Source organism: Lates calcarifer, unplaced genomic scaffold, assembly GCF_001640805.2.
Source record: "Lates calcarifer isolate ASB-BC8 unplaced genomic scaffold, TLL_Latcal_v3 _unitig_551_quiver_1161, whole genome shotgun sequence".
Lineage (NCBI taxonomy): Eukaryota > Metazoa > Chordata > Actinopteri > Centropomidae > Lates > Lates calcarifer.
This window is the reverse complement of record NW_026117579.1, coordinates 1-21,168: the sequence shown is the minus strand read 5'-3', so window position 1 is coordinate 21,168 and position 21,168 is coordinate 1. Positions and strand designations below refer to the sequence as shown.

General features: G+C 46.1%; 1 protein-coding gene across 1 annotated transcript; it reads right to left on the bottom strand.

Moving 5' to 3' along the window:
- Positions 1-581: 581 nt before the first annotated feature.
- On the bottom strand, positions 582-20,562 carry LOC108874705 (chromodomain-helicase-DNA-binding protein 7; the record flags this gene model as incomplete). The annotated part of the gene is made up of 18 exons (XM_051068993.1): positions 582-3,933; positions 4,219-4,399; positions 6,004-6,108; positions 7,001-7,141; positions 7,310-7,528; positions 7,636-7,869; positions 7,996-8,163; positions 8,436-8,684; positions 8,890-9,056; positions 9,413-10,414; positions 10,513-10,721; positions 10,984-11,407; positions 11,611-11,726; positions 12,015-12,144; positions 14,024-14,127; positions 17,468-17,557; positions 19,742-19,900; positions 20,362-20,562. Coding segments are annotated over 18 exons (4,942 nt in total), but the record flags the coding sequence as incomplete, so codon positions are not given.
- Between the last annotated feature and the right edge of the window lie 606 nt (positions 20,563-21,168).

Below are 21,168 nucleotides of genomic sequence, written 5' to 3'. Positions count from 1 at the left end.
CACATACTCATTCACTTGTGAGCACCTGTGCTCTTTGTTTTATCTGATAGTTACAAATTCTGATTCACATGGACTGTCCCCCCCAGACACACACAACCACACCTGTCCTGTGAGTATCATCCACAGGTGCAAATGGTCAAAGTGACAGTGCTGTCATTGGTTTCATGTTGTCACACTGTTTGACAGTCAGTGGAGATAACATCCAACCAAGGAGAGGGTCCATCATGACTGCTGCCACACAATCAGGGAAACCTCATGTAGGATTCATTTCCTTCAAAAAAAAAAAAAAAAACTGTCCCTGCAAATGTCTGTCAGGCCTCAGTGAGAAACACTCATTAGACACACACCTCCCTCCAGAGTTGAACCACTTCTTCAACAATAATTAGAAATCTTCATGAAGAACTGACCAAACTCCCTGGATGTCCCAGTCTGGAACACATCAGACCACCAAGCTACGCACCAGTCCAGGACCAGTTTTAAAGCAGCAGTGTGTCTGCTGTGTGTTTTTAGTTGAGTCATCAGAAGCTGTTTCTCCTCTGAGCAGAGTCAGAGTCAATCAAATAATGAGATGCAGGCTGAGGTTTGGTTTCCTAGGCGAATATCATGATTCACTTTTATTAAAAGCATCATAGCTACAATTCATCATACATGATGTCTCCGAAAAAAAAAAAACAAAAAAAAGACACACACCAAAAAAAGAGGAAAAAAACATTTACATGGTATGTCTGTAAACTTCAAGGCTAGATAAGAATTTTGAGGTAATGCTCTTCAGCTTGCTGGCTAAAAGTAACAAAAAGTCCATTTTTCAAGAAAAGTAGCTAAGTAATAAAGGTACCTGATTATTTAAACTCTTTAACACCAGTGCATCAACAGGAACAGAGTGAGACAAAATTGATTGCAGTACTTATTTGTCATCATTTACAGTTTTAGTTTTGTTTTTCTATTCATACGACACTTGTGGTTATTAATATAGAGTGTGTGTGTGTGTGTGTGTGTGTGTGTATGTGTGTGTGTGTGTGTTGGGAGAGTAATGTTGGAACATTCAAAAGCTGCCTTGGTTATTGCTGTCTCAGCATTAGAGAGGAAAACAGGGCCCTGTTACTTGGAGGGTGGGGGTGGGGGTGGGGGGGCCTCCCCCCGACTCAGTCCCAGTTCTCTCTCTCTTCATCTGCTGGGCTGGCTGTATTAGCAAATGTTAAGACCTGGCCACAGTGTGTGTTTGAATGTACTTTGAGATATCGGAACCACTTGCAGCGCTTGATTTATCTCAGACACTTGAACTGGCCTCAGGAATGGAAACAAATCAAGCACCTCTTCATCTTTTCAAGTATTTCAAACTGAGCAACCAGAGCTGAACTTCATATAGAAACTAGTGAATTTCCAACTCTGTTGAAAATGTGTCTCAGTCCTGTTTTGGCCAGGCCTGGTGTCAGTGTGTGTGACTAGAGCAACAGTCTTTAAAGAGAAGTCACTAGGGAGCAGCGCTTGGTCTGAACTACTGGGATGTGAAGGAAAAACAAAGATTTAAAAAGCATCTGAACGTGGCATCGAGCAGGAAAATCAATCATGTGCCCCCCTGTAAAGAATAAACCTGAAACCTCACATCCCTGTGTGGACCACCGCTCCAAATCCATTCACAGAAACCTCCAAACGAGGACAGCTGGTTTTCGGTGGCTGAAACGGACCAATCAGAGGGCCTGACTGGAGGCAGACCCAGGCCGCCTGCCACTCCTGAGCCAAAACCAGCCACCTCGACAGAGAGACGGGATTCAGATGTGGCAGTGGAAAGACTCAAGTTGGTATTCAAACAGTGTGGGACTGGGTTTAACAGTATTGGTTCAGTGCGCGCACACACGCACAAGCACGTGCACGCACGCACACGCACGCACACACACGCACACACACGCACACACACACACACACACACACACACACACACATACACATACACTCAAAGGAACACAGCTGGTAGGAAGTCCTTCCAGAAACAGTCACATGACAGAGAGGGTTTGGGGGGTTAGTGTGTGTATGTGTGTAGTGGTGGAAATCTGAATGTGTGTGTGTGTGTGTGTGCAACTCATCATCAAGTATGTGACGTATGTGTTGGGATGTGTGTGTGTGTTGTGGTGTGGGAGTCAGTGTGTGAGACTGAGTTAGGCCAGTCTAGTTTCCTTTTCCTCCTCAGAGTCTACCTGGTCTGATATGTGAGAACTAAAAACCTGCTCAGAAACGGAGCAGCTCAACTCCAATATCCACGATTGGTTTTGCAGCAGCTTTGTCAGACAGACAGCCGAGTCAGCTGTAATGCTGTTTGTATGAGAACCGATGTTAGAAAAGTGACAGCAGCAGGTGTTTCTTCTCTTTCTGTTGAGACGCTGCCAACAACAACAAAACAGTCAAGACGAAGGAAGCAAAAAATAATAAAATGACAGATCTGAGAGCTGAAAGCAGCAATAATAATAATAATAACAATAATAATAATAATAACAACAACAATAGTACTATTGGAACCATGTGAAGTCCTGTTTGAGGGATTGTGGAAGAGAAAAGTGGATAGAGAGCAGACAGAGAGAAACAGTGTTTGAAGAGGAGCTGTGCTCTGAGCGAGCGGCTCCAAGACTTTCCCTGACTACACTATCACTCAGAGAGACTGAAGCTAACACACACACCTCCTCCTCTCTGACACATAGCAAATATACCTGGCCAAAAATACACAACAAAAAGAGAGAAATCATCAACAACAATGTAAAGAAAAAAAAAAACAAAACAAAAAAATCATAATAGTTTGGATATTTGTGGTGGAGGCGTGTAAACGTGACGAGGGGAGGCAGAGGTCAGAGGTCAGAGGAGGGGAAATGTCCCAGTCAGTCAGTCAGTTTTGTGGTTTATTTCAGTCACTCTTGTCCTTCTGTGGAGATGCTGCTGCCTCCTCTTCCTCTCCTCCCATCCCTCCATCTGCTACAACTGAGTCGCCAGCCTCGCCTCTCGTCTCCTCCCCCTCCCCCCCCTCCTTCTCCTCAGCCAAGTCACTCTCTCCTCCTCCCTCCCCCTCCTCCTCCTCCTCTTCCTCCTCCTCCTCCTCCTCAGCTTTCAGCCTCTTCTTCTCCTCCTCCTCGTCTCTCGGGGGGTTCGTGGACACGGCGCTGCCCCCCAGCGCTCCGGCCATGGCGCTCTGCAGCTCGGCCAGGGTGGAGGCGGTGGGGAAGCCGGGGAGGCTGAGCCCTCCGAGGCCTGGAGGTAGGAACATGGAGGGGTAGAGGAGGCCGGGGGCCATGGTGGAGAGGAGGAAGGGGTTGAACGCCAGAGAGTTGGCAGACATGCCGGCTGCAGCCAGCAGTGCGGCGGCATCACCGTTGATGGAAGCCTCAGCCGACGAATCGGCAGCTGGGATTTGAGGAGCTGCAGTGACATCATTAACTGACTTCTCTGTTTTCTCAACCCCTCCCTCGCTCTCTTTCTCCATCTTCCTCTTTGCCTTCTTCACTCCCTCTTCATTTCCCTCAGCCTCCTCCTCCTCCTCACCATCTTCTCCCTCTTTCTCCCCTCCCCCTCTCTTCCTCTTTGTCATCACCGTGTCGTCACTCTCTCCCCCCTCTCCCTCTGTTGTTCCGTTTGTGTTCCCTGATGCGGCGGCGGCGGCGGCGGCAGCGGAGTTGGATGCAGCGGCTGTTGCCGCCGCCAGGTTACCGCCAAACAGCCCGCCTAGGCTGAACATGTTGGGGAGGGCGGCGGCCATGTTGGGCAGGCCTCCCATGCCGGGCAGCATGAGGGGCAGCATGGAGGCGGCGGCGGCGCTGGCGGCGGCCTGCTTGGGGTCGGTGGGGGGAGGGAAGGCCATCAGACCAGCAGCCAGCTGGAGAGACTGGAGGCTCTGGAGGGAAGACAGGTCCATCCCTCCAAACAGACTGTTCAACAGCAGAGGGTTGATGCCTCCTGGACAGGCAGAAAGACACACACACACACACACACAGAGTTAAAATGGAGCTCTGTGACCCTCTGAGCATGAACACAGACACTAACTGCTATGAAGTTAAATCAGTCTCATCTCTGCTCAAATAAAGCAGGGAACGTAAGCTGCACAGTGTACAGCAGTGTGTTGCACAGTACGGGAGTGTTTCCTCATCGTGGTTGTGTGTGTGTGTGTGTGTGTGTGTGTGTGTGTGTGTGTGGTTGTGTGTGTGTGTGTGATGACCTGGTTGAGTTAGGGTAAGTGTATACCTGCAGATGATGCAGCAGTGGCCAGTGAAGCCTGGGCAGCTTGAGCTGCAGCTGCTGCCTGAGCGGCTGCTGCTGCCTTGGCAATCTCAGATTTGGGTCTTCGCCCCCGACGACGAACACCCTCCTCCCTGACCACAGGGCCGGTTAGAAGGCGATCGAACATGGCCTCTGGGAGGAAACCCTGCATGGAGGAGGATTATAGGTTATTGTCCTTTACCTCACACATAAAACAAACTTCTAGGACTGCCTTTTTTCATCTGCGTAACATCTCCAAAATTAGACATTTTCTGTCCCAAAAAGATGCAGAAAAACTAGTCCATGCATTTGTTACTTCTAGGCTGGACTACTGTAATTCATTATTATCAGGCTGCCCCAACAAGTCTCTAAAGACTCTGCAGCTGATTCAAAATGCTGCAGCACGACTACTGACAGGAACTAGGAAAAGAGATCACATTTCTCCTGTGTTAGCCTCTCTACATTGGCTCCCAGTCAAATCCAGAATAGAATTCAAAATCCTCCTCCTCACTTACAAAGCCCTTAATGGTCAGGCTCCATCTTACCTTAAAGATCTCATAGTCCCCTACAATCCCACCAGGACTCTGCGCTCCCAAAATGCTGGTTTACTGGTGGTTCCCAGAGTTTCCAAGAGTAGAATGGGAGGCAGAGCCTTCAGTTATCAGGCTCCTCTACTGTGGAACCTTCTCCCAGTTTCGGTCCGGGAGGCAGACACCCTCTGTACCTTTAAGAGTAGGCTTAAAACTTTCCTCTTTGATAAAGCTTATAGTTAGGGTTGGCTCAGGCTTGAACCATCCCTTAGTTATGCTGCTATAGGCCTAGACTGCCGGGAGATCTCCCATGATGCACTGAGCTCCTCTCTTTCTCTCTCTCTCTCTCTCTCTCTCTCTCTCTCTCTCTCTCTCTCTCTCTCTCTCTCTCTCTCTCTCTCTCTCTCTCTCTCTCTCTCTCTCTCTCTCTCTCTCTCTCTCTCTCTCTCTCTCTCTCTCTCTCTCTCTCTCTCTCTCTCTCTCTCTCTCTCTCTACTCAATATGGATTCATATCCCATGTTACATGTTACTAACTCAATATGTCCCCTTTCCTGTAGTATTGTGCTCTTCCGTCTCTCTCTCCTCTTCTGTCTCTTTCTGCAGGTATTTCTTCCTCTGGAGCTGTAGAGTCTGATCTGTGATGACAAGTCTCCTGCTGCTCCTACAACTCCACTCAACACCTGCTGCTAGAATTAGAAATTACTTATACTGCTACTGCTATTAGTTGTATTGCTGTGTTAGCAGTTAATACTTTAATTATCACTACTATCACTACTACTGCTGTATTACTGGCCTCATCTTACATCTGATATGGAACCTGTGTTATGCTATGTTCTTCTTTCGCTATTCTCTACCCCCCCCCCCCCCCCCCCCTCTCCTTCTTAACCCAACCGGTCGAGGCAGATGGCCGCCCACCCTGAGTCCGGTTCTGCTCGAGGTTTCTGCCTCTTAAAAGGAAGTTTTTCCTTGCCACTGTCGCCTAGTGCTTGCTCTTGGTGGGATTTGTTGGGTCTCTCTCTGTAAATACCTATTTTAAAGAGTATGGTCTAGACCTGCTCTATATGAAAAGTGCCTTGAGATGACTGTTGTTGTGATACGGCGCTATATAAATAAAATTGAATTGAATTGAATTGAATTGAATAGGTTAAAGGTCACAAAGGAACACCAGAGGGGCTGTAAGGAAACAATGATACAACAGTTTTCTGTCGTTTTGCTGATAGGTTTGGTGCTGCTTACTAACCGACTGTTTGACGATGTCTGTCCAGTCAGGGGCGATGGAAAATTCTGGGTTCTCCAACAGCCATCTGGGAAGCTCTTTCATTGGTGGAGCCATGGCCCCGCCCATCTAAAGAACAGAAGGATGAAATGAAATAAAGAAATAAAACGTACTGACACATGAAGAAACACATGGCAGTAACCACAACAAGCCACAGGTCCTCAGACCAGTACACATCACCTCAACAGTAGAATCATTTCCACCCACCAGTCTACCCTCAGTAACCAATCATGACCAACTGAAAACATGTTTCAAGGATTTGTTGCAAAAGTAATGAAATCAAAAACTGAAATCTCTCATTTACTAAAGTCTTCAGAGTCTTAATTCAGTTGTTTGTTTTCAGTCTCTGTGGCAGCAGTTAGAGCTTCAGTCTTGTTGGTTCAGTCTCTACAGTCTTTGAACACCTGGATTTGGGCAGTTTATCCCATTCTTCCTGACAGATCCTCTCCAGCTCCGTCAGATTGGATGGAAGTGTCTGTGAACTGCCATCTTCAGGTCTCTCCACAGATGTTCTGTGGGGTTTCAGTCTGCTCTGTGGGACAGTCAGAGACCTGAAGACACTCTGGTGTTGTCTTGGTTTGCTTCAGGTCATTGTCGTACTGAAAGGTGAACTGTCAAATCAGTTTCAGGTCTCTGTGGAGCAGGTTTTCTTCAAGGATCTCTCTGTGTTTGGCTGCATTCGCCCTTCCCTCAGTTCTGAACAGTGATACAGGTGTGAGCCTTTCTAAACTCTGTCCTGTCAGTTCAGTTTGCCACAGGTGGACTCCAGTCAAGTTCTAAACACATCTCAGTGAGAATTAGAGAGAACAGGATGAACCTGAACACAGTCTGAAGCTACAGCAAAGACTGAACACTGTAGTGTCAGTTTTAAGTTTTTAATGAGGGTTAGAGTCTACTGAATGTAGACTGTTGGAAATGTGAGGGAATCTGAACACTTTAAAGCCACTGTTTGTCAGCTTACCTTGCGCCCATTGCGTCTGTTGACCACAGGTACTCTCTCATCTCCAGTCAGGGTGTTGATGTCGATCTTGTTGGGATTTCGACAGCGATGGCGCTTCTGCTTGGGCTTGGAGAACTGAGACAGCAGTAACTCCTCGCTCTTCTGTAGCAGGAAGATACAAAAACAGAGAGGCAGGTATGAATATAGTGAGAGTCAGTTTAATATAGTGGATAGTAAACAGAAGGAAAGCAAGGACAACAGTTAACACTTAAACAACAGGACTGAAAGTGGAGAGGAGAGACAAAGTAAAGGAGGAAAGGAGGGCTGTACTGGTGTGAATCCAGCCATGTCCATGGTGTATGTTGGGTGCTGCCTCAGCCATTCTCCCAGCTCTTTGTTTGACACTGCTGCCTCTTCCTCCTCCAGACTGCCAGAGGCAAGAGATCTGGCACTGGGGCTCTGCTCTGGGATGGTGAGGGATCTGTGGGCAGCCCGGGCAGCATCCTGAACCCCCTCCACAGCTGAAACCTTTGCCCCCTCTGTATCATCCTGAACATCCACACAGAGGAAAACATACATTTAATGTGGATTCTTGCACACAGTGAACACATGGGTCTGTACGACACCAACAACTTGACTTCTGATCCAGTCCGTACCCCTCCTGCTCTCTTGTTGCTCATGAACAGCAGCTCCAGGCCCTCTACATTTTTCCTGCGGCCTCGCCTCCTCCTCATGATGGGCAGGTCAGCGTCCAGTGAGCCATTGGCTCTGTGTCCAGAGGGTGGGGCTTGCTGCAGCAACTCCATCTGGGCTTTGAGAGAGGAGCTTGTCACCAGGGCACTGGGGAATCCAGCCAATGAGGGTGAGGCCTTGTGGTGATGGTGCATACCCTGAGCAGCAAAATAGATCACCTTTAGTTAAAAAAAAACTAGAATTTGTTTGAATGTTAAAATCAGTATTTATTTTTGGAGGCATGGTAACATAGCTTCTAATGATGAGTCAGACTGATGAAGTACCTTGGTGAGGTCTATGGCCTGGCTCTGGGACTCAGCGGCAGCGTGGCTCTCTCTCAGCTGAGCCACCATCTCCATCAGGTTACGTCTCTTGGCCGCCCTCTCTGCCTCTATCTCGATCTTTCTCCTCCTCCTCCTCCGTCGAGGCACCGTCAGGCTCAGAGCTCCCTCCTGCAACATCAGCTCCACAGTTACACCTGTGTCTGCCTTTCATCAACTTACTGAGCAGCATGTCATAGTATTGTTCCTGACACTTCAGCTAGCAACAACAAGTAGCACTACTGACATTCATTCATGACAGTCTTTCATTAGAAACACAGGATGCTGCTGGGTTAAACTGGTATGACTCAGAAACCTGGCATCAACTGTCAAATATCTGAGGCTCTGACTAACATGCTGCTGGTCATGTTATTTCTGGTGTATATGTGCACACAGACACTCACATGAACCTGTGGTGATAGTGTTTTTTCTTCACTCCCACTGTAAGGCGTATGGATGCCCGCCATCGTCAGCTCGGCCAGGCTCCGCCTCTGCAGGGGGCTGTCAGTTGCTGTGGCTGCCGTGGTTACTGCCGAGCCGTGCCCCGGCAACAAGTTGCTGGGGAAGTCGAAGATGTGGCGTCTGTTGACAGGCCACTTGCCCTTCAGGACAGCCTCGCATATGTTATCCATCCTGTTAATCATCACTCGATCCTGAGGGGTGGAGAGGGTGGAGAGAGGTGGGAGGTGAGCTATCATAGAAAGTGCTTTGGATATCTACAGCAGACACAGGCCCTTATTTACAACAGGTGTAGAATCTGTTCAGCTTGGATATTCCTTTATTCCTAATTTTCCCTGTTTTTAAGATGTAGTGGTCATTACCTGTATTACCTGATTGGCCTTATCATGTAAGACTCACCTTAGGCCAGAATGAGAAGGCGTAGGCGCGGTCCTGTAAGGCATGCAGTGCAGATGTTTCTGGCAGGTCGTCGGGGCAGAACCCATCTCTGGTTTCGTCGCGGGCCGACATGCTCAGAGACGCGATACTCTCCTCGTCAAAGTTCTTCTGCTCTGATGCAGCGCTCGCTGTGCAGAGAGAAGGAAAGCCATTTTGCATTTTCTTAATTAAAAAGGTTTCCCAAACCGTTATCAAGGGATCCAAACTCATTTTATTCTCTCCCCTGGAACTTAAGACTCATTAAAACACTACCAAGTCATGAGGGGAAACACCAGAAATAGGCCTGTGACCAAGTGCAGTGTCTGACAACCAGGACAAATAACCTGGTCAACAACAGGGCAAACAGCACAATTACAGTGAGACATTTGGAACATATGTTGTTTAGAAACATCTCCATGGTAATTAAATCCAAAACTAAAGTTTAATCTTTATTCCCACTGAGATCAGTGACACTGAAAACCTTAATGTCAGTGTGATAAAGTACCTTCAGCCTGAGAGGATTTCTCTGATTTGTCGTCTTCATCCATCCTCTCCTCCTCTTCCTCCTCTGGGCTCTTCTCTGTGTCAGCTGACTTTGGAGATTTAGGAGACTCGGGGCTCTCCCGCTCCCTCTCCTCTCCGTCTTCCTCCCCCACAGTCTTGTGGCCTGGTTGTGCTTTAGGAGAGGAGTCAGGATGCTCTGAGAGCTCAGTGGTCATCTCCTTCTGGTCCCTTGGGGAGTCAACAAGACTCTTCTCCTCTGTCAACTCCTTCTCTTCTTCATCTGCAGGCTTGGAAGTCTTCTCTTCATCTCCACTCTGCTCCTGTTTCAGCTCCTCCCCCTCCTCTTTTTCTACTTTTGGCTGAGCCTCCTCTTCCTCTTTCTTGACCTCCTTTCTTGGTGAAGCAGCAGTCTCATCTTCCCCTTTTCCAACCTCTCCCTCATTTTTCTTCTCTTCATCAGGAGTTTCAGTCTTGGTACATGGAATGTTATTGGCATCTCCTCCCTCCGTTTCCTTTTTCACCTCCACCTCCATTTTCCCTTCTTCCGTCTTCTCGTCTTTAGCGGCATTAACAGCAGTTTTGGCAGCAGCTGCGGCGCTCGCCAGCTCGGCGGGGGTGAGGAGAGGTGCAGGGGTGATTTCTGCTGCTCCTACTCCAGCTTTGGTGACCTCTCCCTGGGATCCTGTGCCAATGCCGGCTCCTCGCTGGCTGGTAGAGCGCTGCTGGGCCTCAAGAAAGTCCAAGGTAGGGTCATTTAAGATGTGATAATCTGTTCGGCTCACGCCGTGCTTAGAGGCCCCCAGAAGGAGGTCTCGGTCATGGCGGCCACACTCCCACCACTCCGGGAGGTCTGGAGAGGGCTGACAGAGCTTGAGGCGCTCTGAGAGCAAGGGATGAGGGAGGACCTGCTCTCGGATGCGGCGGAGCAGCTCGATGCGGTACAGGGTGCGAGAGGCACGCTCCTCTGTGATCGGGTCAATGATCAGGGTTGGGTCTGGGAGTTCTGATGAGGTCAAAGACAGAGACAGTCTTTAATAAGAAATTCAACTCTGTGCCATGCTGGCCACTTTTTCACCTCAAGCAATGGATGTTTCCTCTTACCTGTTTCAGTCTTGACCTGCATTCTGCAGACCCGTTTACACATGGCAATAAACGAGTAGTAATATTTCTCCAGGCTCTCGTCGGTTTTCTTGTCCAGTCGGGCAAAGGCTCTGAACTGTGTCCAATCAAACTTCTGACACTGGGTGTCAAAGACGACGCCGAAGGTGGACACAACACGGTAGAAATCAGCCTCTTCACGACGGGTCCATCTGACAGAGAGAAAAATAACAGGCGTGAGCTTCAACTACCAAAAGTAACATGATCAGATTTTATTCTTCTGTATTTTGAAGGCTGTTGTATTCAAATACTACTTATTTTAATATTATTATTTATGATATTTATAATTATTATTATTTCATTTATCACTAATATTAATTACTGTTGGGTGATTTTTTTTCAATAAATATTCTTATATGTCCATATACAAGTGTGTAAGCCTTTTAAATTTTGTGACATTAAATGTAACTGCACCTTTGTCTCCTCTCCTTGTAGTACATGGCTCCATCAGCCATCAGGGAGCTGGTGGTCATCACTGGTGAAGCCTCTGGCATTAACTGTCCACCTTTGGCAAAGTAAGCATTTCGTTTTGCCAGATATGGGCTTCCTTCTGTCATGAACACTGCTGTTCCATCTTGGATGTAAGTCGCTCCTCCTCCTGTTTCAGTAACCACAGACATGGAAGGCAGGAACTCCCTGCGTCGTCGACGGCGACCGTCAGGCCGGTTGAGGGCCTCCTGGCGGAGTTGTTCTCTGCGGTTGGAGCGCTGATAGGCCGTGATGAGGCGACGTAGGCGAGCTGTCAGAGCGGATGCTGCTGGCCAGTAAAGTCGCTCAGTGGAGCCTGAAGCTCCACCCACAGTAGCTGCACTCTGACCGTTCTCACCTGATTTAGCTGCTGTGAGTGAGACAGAGACCAGAGGACCAAGGATGAGGTTAAAGAACTGCTGTCATTTCATTACTTGTTATATATTCTGAGTATTTTAGAGGCAAAATCTCTAGTAGTATTTTAATTAGCAAAACAAGTTGGCCAGCTTTTGGGGGTTCATTAGCACCTTTCAGCCTCCCCTATCACTCTCTCCAGGTAAATTCCAAGTTTACCTTCATTCTCGCCCTCCACAGTGTCCTCTTTGTCATCCAGCGGAGAGTTGGTGAAGTCGTCCATGTCATCTTTAAAAGGCATTCGCAGTGGCTTGTACTCTGGATCCTCATCCTCACTGTAGAGGAAATGAAGACTCTGAGTTTCCTAGAGTAATGACTTTCTGACTAGACATGGTGAAAGCTGTGAAACTATAAATGTGTAATGAACATCAGATTTACAAACATGTGGGTTGAGGCAGTGATGACCTACAAGGATCTATAGCACCACTTGAAATGAGTGGAAAAAAGGAAGGCCGAGGACAGTGTTTGAAACTGTGATGAATAAGAAAGATGAAACCAAAAACACTAGAAGCAAAGGCAGAGGAAAGAATCTGCTTATTGGTCAGTGAAACCTGCTCTCTTACCCCTCGACACCATCTGCCATCATGTCGGAGCCCCTCTGCTCAGCGGCGATAGCCTTGGCGTCCGGCATACCCACCCTCTCCAAGAAACACAGGGCGGGGTCGGCACGCATCGAGTTGTACTTCTCATAGCCTGAAGAGGAAGACAAAAACATGTGAGGAATACAGAAGCTTGGATATTCATGACAAAAGGTGTAGAGACTGTAAAGTGGATTTCCACTGGTAACCACTCGGTAACTGCCACCAGTTAGCCACAGAGAGTACTGTAGACTAAAAGGTTATTGGTCAACACACCCAGGTCAGGACAAACTCCCCGACAGAAGGCTCTAGCTCAGTCCTAGACAGACGTGATGCTACACAATCCAACACACACACACACACACACACATCATCCATATTAAATGAAGGAATAGACAAAAACTGCAGCAGAAGGGCAGACCCCAGGAGCCAGCTGCTGACAAGACAGACAGCCTGGGTGTGTGCGTGTGTTGGTGTTTTTGTGTATGTACACTCGTCCCTGTTCTGCACGTGTGTGTATGTGTGTGCTTATCCAAGTGAGCCTGCAGGTGCCCATTTGTGTCTAGAAGAAGGGAGGGAGGGAGGGAGAGGGAAAGAGGGGGAGAGGGAGAGAGAGGGGGAGAGAGAGAGAGAGAGAGAGAGAGAGAGAGAGAGAGAGAGAGAGAGAGAGAGAGAGAGAGAGAGAGAGAGGGGAAGGGAGCAAGAGAGGACGAAGAGGAAAAAGTGTGTGTCATGATGTCTGTGAAAGTGAGCTAGTGGGTGTGAGAAGCATAGTGTGTGTGTGTGTGTGTCCGTCCGTTAGGGGCATTCAGGCAGAACAGATTAGAATGTGCAGGTCCTACTGAGACACACTGGGAGAGGGGGAGACGGAGGGGGAGGCAGAGGACTAGGGTAAAAGGAAAAAAAAAGGAGAGGCAGACAAGAGTGGAAGAAGTGAGGGAAGAGGACAGGTGGCTGGGGAGTAAAGGAAAAGAGGAGTAGATAGGGCCACCATAACAGAAACACACCACCTCTTCTTCAACCTTTAATTCATCCCTCCTTCTTTCTCTCTCACCATCACAGTTCAATTAGGAAAGATGTTGGTAACCGCCTCTCTCTCTCTCACTCACTCACTCACTCACTCACACACACACACACACACACACACACACACACACACACACACACACACACACACACACACACACACACACACAGCCAAACGTTAATCATCAGGGCCTTTATAGGCCATCACTCTTCTGTGTGTGTATGTGTGTCGCACTGTTTTGTCTGCCTGTGTGTGTGTGTCTGCATACAATGCTCACTGTGTGTGCATGTGTGTGTTAGCCCCCCTCAGAAAGGGCCTCCCTAGTGAATGAGGATTATGATTAACTATGGGTGAGTCCCTTTGTATTCCAGTGTGTGTGAGTGTGTGTGTGTGTGTCCTAATAGAATCATAGAGGGTGGCAATGATGGAAAAATTATGACAATTACGCCAAATTAATATGAATGAGGGTTTCCACACACAACAATTAGCCTCATCGGCCTGTCACTGGGAGTCACATTCAGTCAGCACCAGAAGGTGGGTCACTGGGACATTTTCCAGCTGACGCTCCAGGTAACAGGTTGACAGTTAGAGCTAATCTCAAAGTTAAAACAACCACATCTTCTCTGTTCACATCAGTAACACCTGTAACACACAGCACAGTGCAGCACACACACTCGGAGCCAGCGGTGAAACCAGCAATCAATCACATTCGTGATAGCACACTGAGCCTACCAACTGCGTATCGCTATCACCATGGCAACACCAATCAACTGGTGGCAGCAGAAGTGGGTGGGATGTGTTTGTGAGCACCCTCACCCAGTTTGACTATGATGTGTGTGTGTCTGCTTGCGCGATGCTCACTGGGTCGGAAGCCAGTGGAGTGCGTCTATGAGTGTGTCCTACGATGCTGGCATGTTATCTGTGCTTATGTGTAATGTGGTGGTTAACGCCAGTGTGTGTTTCTTACCGTGTTTGAAGACGCCAATGAGCAGGGACTTGTCGGCCTCGCTGTCCCACCAGTCAGCTGGGACCTCAGCATGGAACGGCTGAGGAATCCAGATATCCAGCTCACTGTGGCAGAGATAAACATATCATATTACTGATAATCACACTGAACTGTTTGTGTGTGTTCAACTGGCTTCAGTGCAGCAACTGTTTTATATTTCAATTCATAATGAGGAAAACAGAAAAGGGAACGACAGAAATCTGATTAATGGATTAATCTGATCTGTTATTACATTGTAGAAGTTGTCAGCCGCCAACCACAGATAAAAACAACTAAATATAGTAAAGGAACATTAATGTACAAACACCATATTCTAGTTGTGCAGCTACATCTGTGGTATCCTTTATGTGTTTTGAATAAACCTCAATATTCAACATTCCCTTTTTTGACAAAGAAGTAAATTACATGCAAATACAGGAAAAGGAAATAGTGATCTAATCAGGAGGTGCTACTCACTGGTACGGTTTTGTTACAAGGGAAATGTCAATTTGTCAATGATCCAGAGATTTGAGAAATTGAAAACAGGTAAAAGGAGGTATGATACGTGTAGAGATGGTTTGGACAAAATGCTTAAAAACGCTGCTAATGAACAGCTCAAATAAAAAGTTACAAGAGCAAAGATTAGCTCAAGTTTCAAATTATTGTTGACAGCAGTCTAAACCGGCTGAAACTGGAATCACCACCTCACAGCTGTATGCCTCCAACAGTCACTGTCTCTCTCTGCTCCTGAGTTAAGGCGTTGAATAATGGTCAGAAAGGTGTTTTTGCAGATTATGATGACGACCTTGACTTTTAACCTCTGATCACCAAAATCTAGTCAGCTCGTGTTTGACTCCAAATGAAAGTTTGTGCCAAATTTGAAGAAACTTCCTTGAGGTGCTGCTGAGATCTCATATTAATGAGAATGTGATGGACAGACAACATAAAACCGCTGTGCACAGCTGTCGCCAGCACAGAGTCAGATAATCACTGTCAACATATTTTTTTTTCTTGTTGGGGGAAAAAAGTTCAGTAGAGCCAGATTTAGAATGAATAAAGTTTTCATTACTACATTACTTCATTAGACAAATTATTTAAGAAGCCCTACAAGTAGCACTAGATGACCAATACATTCATATGGAGTAAACCAAATAATGCCTGAGGAGTTCAGCATCAGACAGTCAGTTCAGATAGACAGTGCTGATCTTCCTGGGGAATACAAGCATTTAGAGATCAGCACGATGGAAGAATTGTTTTTATCATGGTATTAACGCTGATTTCAAAGTTCAAAATGGAGACAAGCACAGTTGAAATAATTTGTTGTACTGTCTGACTATTTTCACTGGAATATTCTTTAAGCTTTCACAGTATTTCTTTATTAACTTGGTTCAGTCAAATTAGTGTTTGTGTGAGGCGTCAAATATAATGACACCTCCCTAACATGACTCTTCTTACTATCCACCGTTGGTATCATCCCTTCAACCTTTACGCTCTGGTCTTATAGGGACCTTGTTTTCCTGGGATTTTAATGAGGACTTTGTGCTAAAATAAAATAATAAGGGACATCTACACAATATACTGTCAGAGTAAATGGACTCACACTATGAGCTTGTAGGTGTTATTACAAGAGCCCAGCTGAAACCAGATATCTGGTCAAGAACAGGATTATTCAGGCGTGTAAATAAAAACTGAGAACAGTTTCACCATGCGCAGTTCCTGCAGGATGCATTCAGTGTTGTGGTGCCAAACAAACAAAATCCTCCATTATGGAAATAAGATGGTAGAAAATGGTGCTTCCTGCTAGTTATGGAGAGAAAGGGTACAATACACAATGGACACAGAAAGTCTGAGGGTGTCAGGAGGAGAGAAGAAACCGGGAAATAGTCCCTTATCTCTGCAAACAGCAGCATGCGCGGCCTTGGCAACACACACAAACGCGTGCTCGCCAACACTGGCATGCTAAATCCCCCTGGCATATGTTGGCACGATAGCACCCCGTATGCTCACGTCTGGCACGCGCTGACACACACACACACACACACACACACACACACACACACACAAACACACACACACAAACACACACACACACAAACACAGGGGTCTGTCACAGTAGCCACTGAGTTGGGGGAGGGAAACAGGGGAAGGGTGGGAGTGAGAGAGATCAACATGAAGTGCATGTGCTCCAAATTATAAATGCATCCACATCTGGGTGAAAGGGTGATGAGCGGGGGATGGGAGATGATCATAGACTAGAGTACATTGCAGAGAGAGGGAGAGATGGAGAGATGCCAGGAAAAGTGTAGTGTGACAGAGAAAAAGATAGAGGAGGCAGTGAAGGAGCTGTCGGAATGAGATCAAGGAAACAGGCAAGGAGAGCAGCAAATCTAACCCTCACATCAACACTGCAGCTCTGACACACCTTGTGCCAAATGATAAGAGGACATAATTTGCAAAATGTATTTAAAAAACCTTTAAATGGGTCAAACACTGTGATAAAAGGCTTATTTCCCCCTGATAAAGTAACTGTGTGCTGTTGCTGTCACAATAAGAGGAAACCTGCCAAAGAGGCCACTAGAACAGACAGAAATACACCACAGTAATAATTGATGCATCTAATACATGAAAGCTTCCATTAACTATCATAAACTCCAAGTATTGTGCATTTAAGTGAAAATACCAGGCTGCACAAGATACATGGTTTGGATAGGAAGGTTTGTTTTCTTGTGTTTGTCTCACAGACATTTGAGGAGATTTCGAGAAATAACAAATTGCCTCTGTCTAGACGATCCACGGTCAAAAAGGTCCAGGATGAAAAAAAAAATCTTAACTAGAATTACCACCTCATAATTGTATATAATATATGTAATGAAGTTGAGCATGAAGGACTTGAATAAAAGGTAATGAGTATTTTTTTTTTTTTTTTTGAAGTTGTCCAGTGAGTCAGTGGTGGACTGCTGACACTGAATAATGGTCAGAAAAGTGGAAACACAGTGAACTGACATTTGACCTTTTGGATTTAAAATGTCATCTCTTCATCATTTTAGCCTAATAGACATTTGTGTGAATTCCTGAGTTATGGCCAAAAACATGTTTTGTGATGTCACCCTGACCTTTGACCTTTGTCCAAGTGAATGTTTCTGCCAAATATGAGGAAGTTTCCTCAACATGTTAGTGAGGTATTACGTCCATGCCAGTGAGGCATAATAAAACACATTGCACACTGGCATACGACTAAATGTGATTGTGTGATCTTGGGTTTGTTTTGAACAGAACAGGGATGAGAACAGGAAGTGAGCAGTAGCAGTAGTTAGCTGGCGCACCAAAAGTCTCTCTGACTGCACAAAAACACTGAGGAAGTTCCTATGCCCTCATTAGCACGGGAAGATGTGGTAACAGAGAATGAAAGATGGAGTATTTACTAACCTGGAGTCGGCTCCTTCCAGGATGCGCTCAGCCTGGTCACCTATGACTTCCTGTCTCAGATAATAGAGCATCCTCACCCTCAGCAGCACCCTGACAAACAGTAACACAGAAACACGTTAGTGAAGCTGTTCTTAGGAAGGCTATTGAACTAAAAAAAAAAAAAAAAAAAAGATTTCCAGGGTTAAAGCACAGACAAATAATCTCTCATTGGTCTATAGTAACAGATATTTACTTCACAATGACAGGAAACAAAGAAAAACAGAAAATCCTCTAATCCTCAACCCTAAGTTGAGAAGCTGGAACCAGAGAATGGCTGTGTGGTCTGAGAAAGTGCTTCTACCGTGAGTTGAGGACTGATAGAAAGATTAGACTACTTTAAGCACCAAATTATATAGAAATAAGTTGGAAAATCCTCTTGTGTACACCAGTTAAGTAGCTTATATATAAAACTCCCTCATGATGTTTGATTTTCCTTTGAATGAAATTTGATGAGTGCCTGTGATATCAGGTGTTTCATTACCAGGGAAAGTCCTGATGTCACTATTGACCACTGAACTGACTTTACTGCAGGACACAGTGTGAAGCAGCAGAAATTTCCTCTGAAACACTGAACAGATCAATCTTAAATGACACAGATGGATTAAGTCCTCTGCTTCTCTTCAATACTGATTGCAAAAAGCAGAATTCATTTGTTTCAGACTTTTGTACCACTGCTGTCAATAGATGGTCATCCTCTCTGGATACAAATTACAGACGTTCACATTAAGAATTATATTTCCTCCAGCAAAATGAATCACTTCAAGTCAAGGCTGAAGACTCAGAGTCAGATTTGATCTGCTCTCTGGGAGATCTGCCTCACTGTGAACATTTGTCACCAGGATTTAATGCCAATAGTGTTTGGAGCAAAAGACAGAAGAGGAGAGAAGGAGATGTGGGGGGTTGGGAGGAGGTGGTGAGTGGGGAGGAACAAGACCAGGTCAAACGTCATACATGTCTCGACCGTATATGATCAGTGTGTGAAACTGAGGACAAAAAACTGGTGCTCACAGGGTCTATTCTACAGAAAGTGGCTGTGGTTTGTCCAAAAAGTCATTAGGTACTTTTTTAAGGAGTCTCTAAGGGGACTGAACAGTTAGCAAATCTTCTGACAAAGGTGATAAACTGGCAGCACTGCCTGTAAACACCCCCTGATGATGTAGAAGAAACTGTTCGTAACAAATCATGGTGAAGAGCAACGGCTACTGAGGAAACCTCCAACACTCAGCACGAAAAACCAGGCGGTCAGTCAGGTCAGTCAGTCAGTCAGTCCCCTCTGTTGTGGTCCAGCTAAAAAACTGAGAGGTACAGAGCTATGCTGGAGGGGAGGGAACAGAAAGTTTAGTTTGGGGGGGTTAAAGACAGTCATTTGCAACTCATTCTGCAGTGTGTGTGCGTGTGTGTGTGTGTGTATGTGTGTGTGTGCGTGTGCGTGTGCATCAAGTTGCAAGTTGGACAAGTTGCAGTGTGTCTGTGTGTGTGTGTGTTTGTTGGCAGGCTGTGTGTGCTCATCCATCAATGTGCCAGGCCTGATTAGCCACACAACGCTGTGCTTCAGCCTAGCAGATGGCACCACATAATCACCCCCAAGTGTGTGTGTGTGTGTGTGTGTGTGTGTGTGTGTGTGTGTGTGTGTGTGTGTGTGTGTGTGAGTGATGTGAGTGTGTGTGTGTGTGAGTGCTGTGTGTGTGCTTGTGTGTGTCTTTCACCCCCGCTTCCAACAGGTCTGCCTGCCTAGCACCTGGCCTGGCACACAGCCAGACACACAGGCACACACAGACAGACACACGCACAGACACAAAAACAAACTTCCCCCTCAAGAAGAAAAAAAATCTTGGAATTGAATCTATATCTCCCTGACAACAGGAGAGAGAGCTGACCACAAAGCAAGTGAGTGTGTGCATGTGTGTGCGAAGAAGACAAGGAGACTGCTGCCTCTGTTGAAGTTGTGCTGTGTGCATGGTTATAGAGCCAGACTCAGGAAGTCACGTGCCACGTGTGTCTGTGTCCTGGTTTTAAAGCCCCAGCTCCATCCACACTGGTTAGTATTGTTAAATTTCCCCACTGTGGGACTAATAAAGGATAATCTTATTTTAGGATTATTTTATCCATGAAAATGTGCGGAAACATAAGTTCAATGAATAATACTTAAAGAGTCTAAAAATTAAAAGGGGATCAATTAGCCATAGCTGTCATGGTGTTTCAGGTGTGTGTGTGTGTGTGTGTGTGTAGTCCTACTTGTTACAGTGATGTTTCAGGTGTCTCTTGTAGCTTTCCTCCTGCAGTAAGTGGTCAGGATTGCAGCTGGCCAGCCAATCAGCTCGTGGAGTTTGTGGGGGCGGGGCCGGGGACTTCCCCTTCTTGCCCTTCCTACCCGAGGGACTGGGGTAGAGAGACCTGGGGTGGGGGGAGTAAGGCAACAGTCAGGGGAATTTACAAATGACAACCTGTGCACCTTGTTCAAACATTTCCAGGGTTATTTATGCATGTTGTGAATATCTAATCTGTACACTGTAAGGACATTTTCCAACTATCACACTCCAACAGTACCTGAAACGTGTACACAGCACAGAATATCAGAATATGTCAAGTACCCAAAGAAAGCATGTCTGATCAGGTTCAAATCTTGTTTACATAATTCCTGAAAACTGCAGTTTTTTTCCTTTTCTAAGCCATCACCTCACTTTCTCATCCACCTTACAGCTCTACGATGGAGAAGCCTGATGCTACATGAAATCATTTTGAGTGAAATATTACTCTAATGGTTCATTGTGAGTCCATTATTTTTCAGATGCTCATGAATTGTGCAGTGAGCTCAGTCAGTACAGTATAGAGTGTAAATCAGATGTGTGTGTTACCAGAGTGGTTTGGTCAGTGTCTTGGTGGTGCCATCTTCACTGGGGGTGATCAGGTCCCAGATGAAACTTTTGATGTTCTCGTCCCCACGGTAATGCAGTAGGCAGTAGGCCAGCAGGGCTCTGCAGATGGTCTCGACATCAGCCTCCTTCAGGGGGCGCTTGAAGCGACCATGAGCCAGGATGTCACTCCACCTACCCCAACTAAAGAGAGACATGGAGAGAGTGAGGGAGCCTGTAAGCATATGGATATACCTGACTTCTAACCTCCACACTGAATATAAAACACTGGATTAACAGAGCCAGTCTACATGTCACAAGGTAGGAAATCAAATCAAAAAGTACACAAGAGCAAACAAACAAATAAAGCATGTTTCTGATTGTCAGACTGAATCACTAAATCATTCAATGACTGAACAAACACCAGGACCAGGCAGGTCAGAGGCACTGGTCCATCAGTCAGCACTACACACTACACTACACTTTACTGATGGATTCAGGCAGCAAGCAGGTCTTCAAGTTCAACACTGTTACTAACACTACAACAAGTGTTATAATGTAAAAGTAATACAGTAAAGCAAACACCATAAAAACACTGGTGAACTGTGTGATTAAATAACAGTTTTCAAGGTGAGTTGAAGGTTTTCTTTACTAAAATGCCCTCTTGCCTGAGAGTTTTGGAATACTGCAGTGAACTCTGGAATAGTGAAATAATCATTCTATCAAGTGTGTCAGGCAGTTTGTAATTCTGTGGCACACTACTCACTCACATGACCCTGATCCTTCATGAGTATATACACAGCCCAGACA